Below are 15382 nucleotides of genomic sequence, written 5' to 3'. Positions count from 1 at the left end.
CCTTTCTGCTAAGGCATTATCCATTCTTTCTCTCCATCTGGGTGCTAAAGAAATCATTAGCAATGACAAATGACATCTGGTTATTGTACTTGAAAAGGGAACTGTTTGTTTAAATGTCGTTCATCAGTAAACAATAACAGCTTCTTCTCTTCTGTGGAGGTCTGTGACCTTGCGGGTTGGGTGTCAGCCTCACACAGAATGGAATCCCAGAACATTAAAGCTTACACTGCCTTTCTGCTAAGGCATTATCCATTCTTTCTCTCCATCTGCAAACCTGGGTGCTAAAGAAATCATTAGTAATGACAAATGACATCTGGTAGGATTTGCTAATGCCTTGCTTTTCACCTCCTGAAGTAAGTTTTCTAATTTTTTTCAGCTGCTAGAGTAGCCATACCAAAATAATTTCTTTCTGGTACTAAGTGCAGTCTAGAAAATATTATACATGGGTAACTAACTTTTCACCACTTCTGGTGACAGTAGCTAATTTTATTAGGGTTAACTTTTTAAGAGACTGCTCCCATCTGTGCCAAGAGTAGTTTTGAAAAAAGGAATATTTTCAAGTTTCTTTTTCTTGTAAAAATAATTTCTGCCTACCTGAAAAGCATAAAATTATTTTAAACAAACTGCTTTGTTGCCCCACGATTGTCAGGAAAAGCTAGTGTGTTCAGTTTTAAGGCTTTCCCTCTATTTTGTAACTACATTCAAATACTATTTGAATAAAATAGTATTTTATTCAATTCTATTTCAATAAAAAAGCATAATCTCAAAGTGATGACAGACACAGCAGAATAAATGTGATGTGGGGATCTCTTCAGAGAGGGAAGATCGGTAGTGCATAAAACGTCTGTATGCTTCAGAATGATGGACTACTTCCATCCACTATTTGTTTCTTACTTGCTGAAGTTTTCTTCCTTTGATTGTTAATTGTGTTGTTTGGTTGATGGCCCCTACAAGCAAGCTCGAAAGCTCAGCTATCTTTTTCTTACTGTGCCTAGGAGTGAGATCTCAAATCTCTATAAATTCTTTAGACTCTTTTGTGGCCTGTCTTTCCCTCTGCTTTTCTTTTTCTTGATGCTAAAACACCCCTCAACATCTCCCCAGCATCTTGCTGTTGAAGTCATGAGTGAATCTAAATTAATCTAGGTTTGCCATTGAAATCCTTGATGCCTTTAGCACTATTTCCGAACTAAATAATAAGATCACAAATGTGTGCCAGAATTCTGCTAAAACCATAGTCTTTCCTCTTGTGTGGCCAGAGTGTGGGAGATTATCCACTCAAGATTTTTGCTTTTTTGGTCTGCCATTCCCTTTTTGACATGCTCTGCCTGGAGTGGAAGGAGTATATCTTGACTCTTGCAGTAATATTTGAGAACATGACTTCAATTATCAAATATGTATTATTAATTATTCTGTTCATTGCATTAAATAAAGCATACACTGAAATTGTTGTGTTTAACAAGTAAAGCATTCCAAGCTGCATTTTTGAATGCAATCTTTTCCCAAACATGATAGGGCAAAATTTATGTGACTCCTCCAAAGCAAGATAACTGAGTTTAATACAATGGCAGCTCTTGAGTTTACATTTGAGGAAATACCCTCTTACACTCTGACATGTGAGGCCTGTGAAGTCTGATGTCTAAATTGCATTCATGCAATTACACAAGATTTCCTCATTTTTGTTATTTAGTCCCTGTGTATTTGGAAATAATTGGTTCTTCCTGTCTTGATTCATAATTGTAAAGAAGTAAGAATATTAAAAATTTGCACTTTCTGCATGGACTGGAATGACTATTTGAAGGCTACAGTTTAGTGGAGATTAAGGGCATTATGCCGTTCTTGTTTCTCAAGAAATAATGAAAGAATTTTCTGTTAAGGTCATGAGAGTGACACATATGCCAGATGTGACAGTTTCATTACCTCTGCCAGAGGAAACAAACATACAATTAGAATGGGATTAGGGGTTGATTTAAAGGTTATGTTAGTGGTTTTGTGTCCACTGCATGGGAACATTATTATACAGTATAACAGTAGTGAGGAGATCAAGATCAATGAATAATGCATTTTTTAAAATTTAACTCAAGCTGATTTTAATGCTGACCTACAATTTGTTTTCCACATGCAAACCAAAACATTTTATGAAGCCATGAAAATTTTCATTAAGAATGATTGGTAATCAGAGACTCTTGCAAGAATCTGGCACCTGAGCAATTTTGTTACGTTATATATGCTTTAATTAGGAATTATGGTATGCAGAACTAAGTCTATGTGGCAGATGACAGCAGAAATCAAATCAAGAACATCTTTCCAGATTTCTTGTTTTGCCGCTCAGAGAAGTACACTCTGCTAATTGCATCAACAGGCATAATTAATACTATTTCTCATACCATCCAGAGTAATTTGTGAAAACTTTTTCAAAATGCAATTCAGTTAAATATTTATAAAACTTGCATAGATTCCTTACAAAGTGAAACTTGTCTATAATCATTACTTTTTTAGGATTTTTAAATTAATTTTTATGTAAGTTAAAAGTTTGGATTAGAAGATATCAGCCAATACAACTAAAAAAGGCTTCTCTTATCAGTTGTTGAATATAACTGCAAATCTGTTGCCAGTCTTGCACAGAAATATTTCTTATGGGAAAGGACTCTCCTATGATTGAGGTGATATTTTTGTAATTGTGACAGTTGTGATGTGAGTATTTCAAGGCTCAAAAGAACTTGCTTGGATTAGAAGATATCAGCCAATACAACTAAAAAAGGCTTCTCTTATCAGTTGTTGAATATAACTGCAAATCTGTTGCCAGTCTTGCACAGAAATATTTCTTATGGGAAAGGACTGTCCTATGATTGAGGTGACATTTGTGTAATTGTGACAGTTGTGATGTATTTCTAGGCTCAAAAGAGCTTGTTATAAATTCAGAACAGGCAAATTAAAAACAATTAACTTGTGTTGCTTTTTGTAGAATGCATTGCTTTGGCATACAAGATAAAGAACATGAATCACCAATTTCTCTATGCTTTCATTTAGATAATGTATATGCCACTTTCTGCAAAACTTAACAAATTAAATGCAATACAGTTTGGTTAGTCTGATGTCAGAAAAATCTAAAAATTTAGGTTTTATGTTTGGAATTAACTATAGCCTGTTGAAATAATGAAAATCTTACAGTAATGCCAGCAGAACACATCGGTATCCCGAGTGTTTTAATTTGCTGGGAGAGACCTTGAGCATTGACAATATGCTCTAAGATTTTTCTGATTTGACCATGATGAACCAGAAAGTGTTTCTGCAGACAGCCTCTTACAAAGGTGGTTTTCTGAACCTCAGCATAAAAAATCCAGCTTTGGCAATAATGTCAGAAAGGTCATCTCCACAGACTCTCTCAAGAACTGCTGGGACCAGAGAATCTTCTCCATACCTTTGCCAGGAAGTATTCAGAGACTGTCTTCTGTGATTATTAGTGAAGCCTAGGAGACTTCCTGACATAATTAGGGAATATCATAGGTAGCTAGATGCAATCTCAATTAACATCTTTTTAAGCAAATTGAAATAAAACTTTAAAAGATACGACTTGGGAACTGTTGATTCCCAGCTCAGTCCATTTTCTGCTAATAATGAACTACGTCTCCTTTTTTTATATGTAGCTTTACTGTAAGAGTCTGCGCAGATTTTGAAGGTCAAAGTATTTCAGATGAGATAGGTAAGAAATGTTTTCTATTCCTGTAATTTACCCTAGTCCTGCTCCATCTCACATGTATTTTTTTCCTACACTTGGAAAGACAATAGGAATGATATATATGTACATATATATATATATATATATGTAATGCGTGTGTGTGTGTGTAGATGCAAACATTTATTACTCACTTAAAGGATTTTTCAAGAAATGTTTTCTATTCCTGTAATTTACCTAGTCCTGCTCCATCTCATATGTATTTTTTCCTACACTTGAAAAGACAATAGGAGTGATATATATATATATATTTATTTATTACTCACTCAAAGGATTTCTGTTTCAGTTTAAGTCATTTTCTAAATAAAACAAAGAATGTACCTTGCTGGAGAATGTTCTGTTTTGGAAAAATAATAAATTAAAGAAACAGAAGTCCTGTACACATATGATCTGTCAATGAAATAAGAAAGTCTGAATTTTACATCCTGCATAATTTAGATCAAAACTTAGTGGGCTTTCAAATAGATAGGCACTTAAAGCATGGATTAGTTTTTCTTGAAAGAAAGTTTTTCTTGGTGAGGTTAATTAATTATAATACAGAGTGAATTCTTTACTATTTTCTTTCTGTTAAAACAATAACTAATTTATTTATTCGTATCCTTTAGTGTTGAAAGGTGAATTGCAATTAGATTCATTGAAACAGAAAGGAGCTGTTAAGAGGACTCTCTTCTTTGATTACCATCAGTCACATCACTACTTCTCCATTGTGATAGAAAGACAGAAGCAACTCCATTGCCAGGACTTCCTTGTTTATCTCAGAGTAAGTTGTTTAAAATATTTTGGACTTTCATCATTGTTTCAGTAGTACAAGGGATTTAAAGGTAATAATAAAAAGGAGTCACTGGAAAAGGAAGAGTAGTTTCCAAAATTACAGAAATGGGACACAAGATAGACTTCATCTCTATGTTCAGAATGTCTAGAGCATTCTGCTACCTTGAAAAAATTCCCTGTGTAAATCTTTGGCTCATCTATTGTCAATATAAGTAGAAAAGAAAGACTGATTTTGAAGACCACAGAATTTCTTTGTGTAAAAATACATTCATTTCACACTGTTCTGGAAATGCTGACCAAATACTGCATCTTCTGATACAAAAAATGGAAGATTGCTTTCCATTTTTTGTATCCCTTTTTTTTTATAGTATTCACAGTGCAGTAATAAATGAATCATGTTAAATGCTATACCAATTCAGGTTCAAAAGATTTTAAAGGAGCCTTGCCAGAAATATTGGCCTAAAATTCATACATTTTTAAAAATATTTTAAAGATATTTTAAAACGTTTTTGGAAAAAACTAAAAATATGGAATTGAAGTTGTAAAGGAGAAAGGATCAATACTTCCTCACTTGCAGATGGGGTTACCTCATGCAGTTGAAGTAGATTATTCCAAGTCTGATCCAAGAAATGCAGTGGGAAGTGAAATGGAGACGTTTCAAGCACTATGTAAGGACATATCTAGACAATAAAGGTGGTTGAATTTTACCATTGCTAATTCTTATAAATTCTTGGTTATGGTACACACCAGCAATATTACCTCCACAAATCCACACATGCCCCACCTCCATTTCAAAAGGAAGGAGGGCAGTAGCTGATAGGAGTTGGTTCTGTGTGTCTCTCTTAAACAGCTTCATTTTAGGCTAATGCTTTGAAAAATATCTGAGTCTACTCAGCTCAGCTTCTTCCAGATGTGGGGCTGTGGAGGCAATGTGTTCTGAGCATTCCAATTGCTGGTGAGTCACTTTGCTTTCCTAATGACACCACATGCAGCCAGAATTTGGCCAGCATCTGTCAAAGAGCCATGCCTTACCTTCAATAAAGACCACATCTTACCTTCAGAAATTTGAATCTATTGTCTTACTATACTAACTGAAATAATCATAGTAAACAATTGGTTTTTATTATGTGATTGTTACTCACAGGATGAAACAGAATTTAGAGATAAATTATCTCCCATCAATATAAACTTCAATTATAGTTTGGATGAGTCCAGTTTTGAAGATAGTTTGACTGTGAAGCCAATACTGAACTATTACCAGAAAAACTCACTAGCAGAGCAGGTATGAGTTTTGCATGTCACATTTTCTGTTTATAAACATGAAAGCATTTACAAATATTATGTGTGTCATCTTCTTTAAAAGAGAGTATCATAGCCAGAAATTACATGAGAGGGTTTTAATTAATACAAAATGTAGATTGAATATAAAACTAGAACCAACAGGCCTTTCAAGTATCTCCAAAACTTTCTTGTGCTCATAGTTTTGATTGCCTTCTAGAATATGTAAGCGAAGTTAGTGTGGGAAAGGGCCTGAAGATTATGTTGTTCTGCTAAGGGCATATTTGACCATCTAAATAGTCTCCAACCTCTGACTACCACATGAAAAAGAACTTACAGAAAGGATAAAAAGATTTAATTCACTAAAGCAATGCTAGTGGTATTTAAGACACTTAGGTTAGCAATATTTAATTAAGTGATTTGGACTTTAAGGCATGTACTAACTGTATTATATTTTTTTATTTTGCAATGTTACAGGCCTACATTCTTGTTGACTGTGGGGAGGACAACTTATGTATTCCTGACTTGCAACTTTCTGCAGTGCCGTAAGTTAGATAAAATTCATTATGCTGTATATACAAAGTCCAGACACTGCTAACTGTTGCAACAGAATGATGTAGAACACAGTTCTGTTGTTTACTGTAGTTAATCACTCTTGATTTGTAGTTAATCACTTGATTTCCAGATTTTAATTTGTGCATCCATTTCAGCTATAAAACCAAGAAGTTGAGAAATATACATGCAAACTACATTCATGATGTTTAATGGTTATCATAGAAAATATAGTTTTCAAGTGTTTGTTAGGAGTGGCTCTACTCTGAAAACCAAGAGATGATACAAATCGTTGTTCAAAGGAGGTTTCAAGTTTCCTATTTCAGTGTGCCAGTGACTTTGAACTTGGACACAATTCTCCTGAACTCAGTATACAGTGAAGTAAATTCATCTCAAAATAAAATTTTCAAAATATGGCAACAGTTTCTCCTGTGGAGGGAGAAATATGCCAAGCAGGACAAGTGAGGTATGTCTGAGAGTTACCGACTCGTCAGAATCAGTCTGTAGCTGTGAAACAAGGGCACATGCCATTGCAGGTCTCAGGAGAATTTCTGTCATTGTTTGTATTACAATGGACATGATTAGAAAACTGTCAGCTTTGTGTCCTTCAGAAAACAATGCTCATGAGACCCCTGTGGCAAGTGGTTCCTCCACTAAATGCTTCTTGCTGTTTAGAAAGTAGTCCGGCTCTGAAATTTTTTACCCATTGCTTTCAAGGTTTGTGGTAGTCCATTTTGGCCACAGTGGTGTTTTCTCTTAACCTCTTTTCTACCCAGGTGCTGGTGTACTTTTTCATGCTGTCATTTTTTATAGAAAATGTTTTATTTTGTGTTTACAGAGTGTTTTCCAGAACACTCTGAGAGCAAAATGTCCTTCTGCTTTATTCATATGTAAATCCTAATTGTGCATGTTTTAACTCCTGACAAGTAGTATGTTCTATACAGGGATACAGATCAGCTGATAATTGGAGAAGAAAACTGTGTCATGCTCATAATAAATCCAAGGAATGATGGGGAAGGAGCCTATGAAGCTGAGCTGCATATAAAGATTCCACCCGAAGCAGATTACACTGGGGTCGAACGCAACAACAAGGTGAAGTAAAATCAAGATGTTAGTGATAACGAAGGAGATATTGAGAGCAAGGATAACCTACACAGGCTGTGCCAGCTGAAAGTAGCACCTTTTCAAGAAGGGAGATTCCATCAATTCTCAGCTATCCTTGCTTGCACAGCCCAGGGAAACGATAAGCCATGCCTCCAAAAGATGGGAAGGACAGGAACATTCTGTTCAGACCCAGCTCAGATTCATTCCCATTAACCCAGCTCCTTCCCACTAATTTCTTTATAATACTACACAAATACTGTAACATTTCTTCTAGGAATACAGGTATTCACATAATTCAGATTTTGAACCAGTAAAAAATACCAGTAGCAGAAAGTAATACTGCCAAATTCCCTCAGTGCTTCCAACCTGGCATCCCATGGTACCAACTTCCAGTCAGAGTTAATGAGCCCTGCTGACCCCTAGACACTTGGACACTGCTGTCTCTTCTCACAGCACACCACTGTTTTACCATTATTAAGGGTGTCCCAGTCTCCAGTATCCTGAATAGTTTGACATTACTGCAGTATAAACTTGACAAAGTTACTTTCCCTTGTTGTCAGTTCTTCCATGTTATGAATGGACCAAAAATGCAATTAAAATGTAAAATGTGCCAGTGTTCACAGAAGGACTAATGTTGACTGAAGTCCTGCTGAGCTGTACTGAACATTCAGTGTTTTTCCTTTTTGGGTCTGTTTGTTTTTTTAAGAGCAAAGATGAAACCCTATTCTGCAAACAAGCAGAGTGTTCATGTATTCTCTGTTGGACAGCAAGTCTGAATTGCCTCATCTGCACATATATCTCCCAGGCTGTTGCAACATGAGCCTGCTTTTTTTCTGTTAGTGCCTGGAATGTTCAAAAGGGCCTCAAGGGTGAGAGTGGGAGAAAGCAAGTTAATTTCCTTTCTGAAGGCAAATGTTTTTAAGGAAGTTGAAAGTAACTTACAAGGTATTTCCTTATTCTCCTTCTGTCAGTGACTTTATTAATAGGCTTCTATCCTAGTTTGAAAAAAAATTCCAAGAAGAAGTAATGCTGTCATCAAAGATGATAGAAATTCTTCGCAACCTCACATCTCAGAAATATATCTTAAAGACACCAGCCTTTTCCTACTGCCTGTTCCTTTTGTTCTCTTAGCAAAGCCTCTGGTTTTTTGGACTGTAATCTACAAAACTAAAGTTCTCTTTAATATGCTACAGATGGTTACCTTTTTTCTCCATTCCTCTTTAGAAATCATTTGCTGTTCTTTTGGACATTACCAAGGTGTCAGAGAAGACACTAATTCCAAAACCCAAGCATGTATTAGCACATATCTATTATTTGAAGGACCTGGGGATGGGAGTAGAGAAGAGGCTGGACATGAGTTGTCAACATGCTCTCCCAGCTCAGAAAGCCAAATGTGTCCTGGGCTGCATCAGCCTTCCAGTACATGAAGGGAGACTAAAAGAAAAACAGAGAGAGACTTCTTACACTGACATGTTGTGAGAGGACAAGGGAGAATAAATTCAAACTGAAAGAAAGGAGGTTTAGATCAGATACTAAGAAGAATTCTTGGTTGTGAGGGTGGTGAGGCACTGGAACAGGTTGTCCAGGGAAGCTGTAGATGCCTCATCCCTTGAAATGTTTAAGGCCTGGTTGGATGGAGCAACCTGGTCTAGTGGAAGTTGATCTGTCCACAATGGGCATGGGGGGTGGGTGGAACTAGATGATCTTTAAGGTCCCTTCCAATCCAAAACATTTTGTGGTTTGGAGTGAAGAGAAATTATTCAGAGCTTTTTACATTTTTAGGAAAAATTTTGTTTTCTAGTGTCAACACAATAGACTCATGGAGAAAGGAAGGAAAGAATACATGGGGTATCCTGGTGCTTTGGAAGAATAAAGAGAAGCTAGAATGGGCTGAGAAGGAGTTTTAAAGTGAAAATACTTTTTCTTTTGAAGACAAAAACCCAGGAAACACAATACAACTACGTCATTCTTTTCAGATTTTGGGGAAGACAAAAATGCCTTTCTGCCAAATCCAATTCTGAATCCTTGTAGATTTATAAAAAACTGCCTTCCTTTTCTCCACATTTACTTAGCTCACTCCCACACATAATTTATTTCACATTCTTTGCTTTTCATACTTCATTCAAAAAGATGTCATCATGTTCTTTCTGAGAAGGATCAAAACATTAGTCCTACTTGCTACATAATTTTTAGTGTCTTTCTTTCTGCATTTCAAGGACTTTCACAAGGATTACAAATGGCACTGAAAGTAAGTTTATTCTTCCTACTGTTTTTAAATGGTAAATGTATATTTCTTTAAACTATGTTTATTGCAATATTATGGTTCCATTAAGTAAACTAAAATATTAACTTCTATGTGCATTTGGAAAAAATTGATACTCTAAATTTCTTCTAAAATTTTCTAAATGTAAATTCTTCTGTTACCAGGATTACATAATTCTTAGGGGTCATAGTATCAATGAGTGTAAGTGAGTATAAATGAGGGGGACCTCAATTCATTCAACTTACAGGGCTTTGAGCAATTTGAACTGACAAGACAATTATTGACAGAAGAAATAATCACACTGGATGCAGTAAACACTGAGGTATATGGAAAAAAGGTCTGCAGGCACTTTTGGAGTCATGGACTAGAGGTGAAAATTACAGTTTTCATATCAGTTGCAGTGGAGTCAGGATTTCAGTTCTTATTTTTATGTTTATGTTGTATCCTGACAATGGGACATCTGTAACTGCTCCTGAAATCTACCTAATTTAATGCAAACCAGTTTCAGCAGACAGGTAGATTTATGGTAGAGTGTTTTGTATTCATGTTCTTAAAGCTCTGCCTCTAGGATTGCATTTCCTCTTGGTTGCATCTGTGCTTACAGTTCTCTGAGTAGATGGTTTTCTCCAAACTGCAGAATTCCTGGTATTAAGGCAGAGATAAGATTCTCCTCGGAGCCAACAAATCAGGTAGACTAAGGCAAGAATAAATGAAATGGAATCAGCTGAATAAATCACTTGATTAATTTCTGATGGAGCTGAAATATCTGTAGAATGAAATAATTCAATTACACTGTCATAATTTCAAACTGACTGTATTCATAGAGGAATTTGTCTGTTGTGGGGCTATTCTGGATTTAGTCTAGCTAATAAAGAAACATTAAGTGCTTAACAGATAAACACCTTAAGTGCCTCCTGTCCAGCCCTGCTTTTTTATTTTATTTCATGTTAACAATGTGTTATTCTACATAATTTGCACACATACTGTGCAACTGCACAAAAGATCAACAACGTTTTTGCAGAAATGTGATCATATGTAAGTGGAGAGGCAAGTGAATGGGTGTGATCTTAAAGTTTGAGGTCAGGGACATGATTTTGGAGCTTCATTGATTCCTGCAGATGCTGAAACTTCCTTCAGTCAAAAGCTGACAATTGAAATAGAATTAATTTAAATTAAATCACATGTTTTTTCAGTTGTATTGTGGAAACACTTAGAAGATCCAGAAACCAGGAAATGAGAAAATTACCACAGCTTCACTAGTTCCTGGAAACCCATTGGCTTTCAATAACTGTTCATATGCAGTAGGCATGAATTTACTGAAATTAGCTGCACTGAAGAAAGTATAAGCACGTATATTGCCTCATATTTCCAGCAGTAGATCCAGAGACAATATATATTGCTGTGTGGTACATTCTTACACTACAACAGTCATTAACATGACTGTGTGTTTGAACCCTCAGCTATTGCCTGAATACTGTGCACTAATCCTTTGCTCCATGATAGAGCTGCCCATATTGAACAGCTCAATCCTGCCTTAGTAGCAAATTCTGGGACCCAGATTCTTGTGGAATAATTAATAAATCAGGCAAATATAAAGCATTAACATATATTTGTTACACACCAAAAGCATTATGTATTTTGGCAGAACTGCCTCTGCTCAGGTGAGAAACTGCAGAGTGGTGAAGAACACAGGTACTGCAGTGGATAAGCTCTGAGCCACTTCCTCCATGCCTTTCTGAACTAAAGCATTACACTCTTAAAATGAGAAAAAGACCTGGAACACTCTTGTCTTATATGGAAATTCTTAGACTAGGTACATTGTGGCTGGCTAGATGAGACATGATTTGAGCTTGGTGAAGGCAAAGATTACTCTTCATACGTCAACTACATACATAAATATACATCAACTAGAAGATCCCCATATCAACTAATTAAATCAACTAATCCATTCACTTTTCCTCAGAAAATAAAATTGGAAGGTGTTGGTAAAGGAATGAGCAATTTTTTGCTTGCCAGCCTGTTGCATTTAACTGTTGTGGCATCAATTAGTAATTCATCTCTACAACCGCAAAAAAGTTTCAAGTTTGCAGGCTGCCCGGATTACTTAAAGTATCCAATCACTTTCTAGTTAAAATGCACCCTGGGAGCACACGTGATAATTGTTGGGGTTTTACTTCTGCTCAAGACTGCCAAAAAGCCCGTGTGTTGCTAGAGAAACGTGAATTGCTACCAGTGCCAGGTAGAAGGGCTTTGTGGCAAACCCTTCCATCTGGCTGAGTTACATGTGAAAGCAATGATGCTGACAACAGTAGGTGTACAACTCTCAGCTCTTGCTAGCTTCCTGCCTGGTTTTAATTTTCCTATTTTTTATTAACCACCTCAAAAAGATGATTAGTGCAAAAACAAAGACCGTAAATCTCATTATGGAAGGAATTCTACCACGGTTGACCCTTTGTCACATCTTCATACTGCACAAATTAGCTTTTGTGATGCTGGTCAGATAAATTCTGCAGCATTAATCATTTTAGTCTAGGAACATAGCCTCCAGATTACAGAAGAACTCCTTGAAAAATTCCTATATTTTTTCAGCCTTTGAGGGACAAAAAATAACCCCATGTGATAAGGGCTGATTTACTTTGTGCTGGTTGATAATACAGCATCTTTAAAGAAACTGCCAAATATCTAATACAAATGAGTATTTATTTTCAACTTTTAGACCTCAGTTTCAATCCTCCTCCCCCAACAAAAGCAAAACTATAAACCCACACATCAAGATCAAATGGACAATTTTCCAGACACATTTGATTCCAACTGTGTTAACACCCACTTTTCTCCCATGCGTTGCTTCCCACCTCTAATTAACCAGCTGGAAAGAGTGTAAAAATGCTTCCCTCCCAACCCTAGAGAGGCTTGGGAAGGCTATTAGTGCACTGGACATGCTGTGTAACAAACTTTTGTTTCCTCCTAGCAAACTGTAAAAATGTCAGCACACAATGAGGTGTGTGCTGAGGGCATGCTTCACATGGGCTCTGTTTAGTACATGCCCTGTCTTTTCTTTTAATCTCAGGAAGTTTCAAGGACAGTGTGTCCATGCTGGATTTTGCAGATAGGACAAAATGGTACAGATATTTCCCAGGTCTTTTTATATGGAGGACATAAACTCATTCGCACTGCTTCATCTGTGAGAATCACAAATGAGCAGAAAGGTAATGCAACTTGCTGCATCCTGCTTTTACAAAGCTGGTTTACTTCTGCACATACATGGAAATGCCTTCATTTACTGAAGATGTCAGAGGAAAACAGAAGAAAAAACCAACACATTTTATTGCAAACCCACCATATTTTATTGCTTTGCTTCATTCTGTATCCTAGCTTGAGCTGTTTTATAGCTGTACCTCTATTTGTAGAGTTTCTTTTGTTTACAGATGATATTACTAGTGATAAAGATTGCTATAAACAACAAAAACCTTTATATCTGATAACATGAAAGTCTACCTCCTTTGTTGCTAATTTGTAAACACACATAACAGGTTACATTTTTACAGAAGTATTTAACATTCTAAGTGGAAAACAAAGATGTAGAATTGATCCATACTCGAGATTTGCCAATGACAGAAATCCGTTATAGAGATTTCTTGTGATGGATAACACTGTAATTACTGTGAGACCTACTCTTCTCACTTAGTTTTGCCTACTCTTTGTTTCTCTGTTGAGTCATTATGGCTATAGGAATGATTCACAACAACAAAGCAGTGTGGTAAAACTAGACATAGAGTGATCTCATCCTGATTCTTAAGGTACTGGGAAACTATCCTGTTTGTTTTTCCCTGGCATCAGTTTTCCCCCATTGTCTGACAATAACCAACTAAATGTTTTGATAGTGCTCTGAGCAGGTGTCTGAAATCAAAAGAAAGGTCACAGTCAAAAAGGCATCACTTTCCCAACTGGATACATTTCACTGTGATCTCTGACCTCTATATTGGTGTCCTTTTGTTGCAGGCACTGCGTGTGTTGAGCTGTGATTACAAGATGGAAAATGAAACTAGAATGGTGGTTTGTGATCTTGGGAACCCCATGGTGGCTGGCGCAAACGTAAGGGAAAACCAGATGCATTTACTGATTTTTATCTAATTGAATCATAAAGGGGAACAAATGGAAATTTTTCAATTACCAGAATGTGTCCTAATAAGCAGCACATCAACCAAATTATTTACATGGACAAGAAATTGTTGGTGTAATAAGAGGCAGAACTGTGCCTCTGAAAAAGTAACAGTTTGTTTTTCTAAAAAATTAGTTATGCTAGAACTTGAGGTTTATGTCACTCAAAGAAAGTGAGAGTGACTTAATTTATCACTATCATTTCATGAGAAGTTGCACTAATATAATGAGAATTCCAATCTATAATGTGATCAGTTTATCTCTCCCTTTTAGTACTCTCTCTACTTAAAACATATATGTATAGTGTATATATGTATATTACATGACAACTTCATCCTCCTGATTCTCATCTTGAGTACATAAGGGTTGTCTTCCCAGTTTATATCACAATTTATACCAAGGAAAGTATGTTTGGAATAAACTTTTGCTTTAAAGTTATTATTTTAATTCTAAAGATTTCCCTAAGCCTCTCATAAATCATACTACACATTAGATGGAATGATGGTAGCCTTGTTTTTGGACAAAAGCAGAACTGCATAATAAGTGATGATGAACATTAGATAAGGATAAAAAGTAGGTTTGGAGATAAAAAATTCCACAATTGTCATTCTTTGTCCCTATGTCATGACAAAACAACCCAGGAAATCCCAGAAGTATTAAATCCAGGAATGTTCAGCTATGGATGCTCTTGCAGAGGAATGTAGTGTTTCTCATAAATTCATAAGTTCTACGAATATTTAACTAAAAGAAAGTAATCCAAATATTGATACTTAGATAAAAACTGTCCTAATAACAAGCAAATCAACAGCATAAGCACATATCAGGAATAAATAACAGCTTTTAATTGAAAACTACTACTGTTTGAATTTCATATTTGACCTATAGCTTTTCAAAGAAACCAAAACAAATTTCTTTAGTATTTTCAAAATACCTACTAAGTTAAGGTTTATCCTATAGAAGATCAATATTTCAATCTTCAGCCTCTCTGTAGAGGGGGGCTTTCCTGGCCTCTTTTAATCTTGAAGCAGTTCATGTCTGACCCTTGATAGAAGAACCAAATGGGTCGTATCACTGGAGATTGGGATTAGAATAAGATTCTTCGGATCTTTGGGATAGCCTTAGATCAGCCACACAACTTTAGAAAGTGAGTGAGGACAGGTGTCTCATAGAGTCATCTGCTTGCATGGCCACAGGCAGTCCCAGAGATTCTTTGGGACTACAGGGAGGTGGAAACCATTGAAAATTGAACTCTAGGTGATGGACCTCCTGAAAAGAAGAATCTTCCTGGTAAGGATCCTTCTACATTGAACTACTTTGAACTAGAAGTCTGAAGAGATTACTATAAACATTTTCTGGGAAGGACATAGGTAAGAAGGCCAAAAGATCTTGTAGGTTTTGTTTTATTCTATTTAATGAAAGTCCTAAAAAGTAAAAGTAATTAAAAACATTCCTGAGGAATGGAATTTTCATAATGGGATGATGGGATGCAATGATGGGCCAAAGCATGAGACAAATTCCAATTC

At 36.1% G+C, this 15382-nt stretch overlaps 1 protein-coding gene across 1 annotated transcript in view; it reads left to right on the top strand.

The window, feature by feature from the left end:
• Nucleotides 1–15382, top strand: part of ITGA8 (integrin subunit alpha 8) — a 114106-nt gene that overhangs the window by 48902 nt on the left and 49822 nt on the right. Inside the window, exons 16-21 of the mRNA XM_039712677.1 lie at nt 3645–3700; nt 4339–4493; nt 5649–5786; nt 6260–6327; nt 7279–7426; nt 13701–13793. Coding sequence (XP_039568611.1) covers nt 3645–3700; nt 4339–4493; nt 5649–5786; nt 6260–6327; nt 7279–7426; nt 13701–13793 — 658 coding nt within the window. The remainder of the gene's footprint in view (nt 1–3644; nt 3701–4338; nt 4494–5648; nt 5787–6259; nt 6328–7278; nt 7427–13700; nt 13794–15382) is intronic.

The sequence above is a fragment of the Passer montanus genome, unplaced genomic scaffold (genome assembly GCF_014805655.1).
Source record: "Passer montanus isolate IOZ18808 unplaced genomic scaffold, ASM1480565v1 scaffold10, whole genome shotgun sequence".
Lineage (NCBI taxonomy): Eukaryota > Metazoa > Chordata > Aves > Passeriformes > Passeridae > Passer > Passer montanus.
This window is presented reverse-complemented; position numbering and strand designations above follow the sequence as displayed.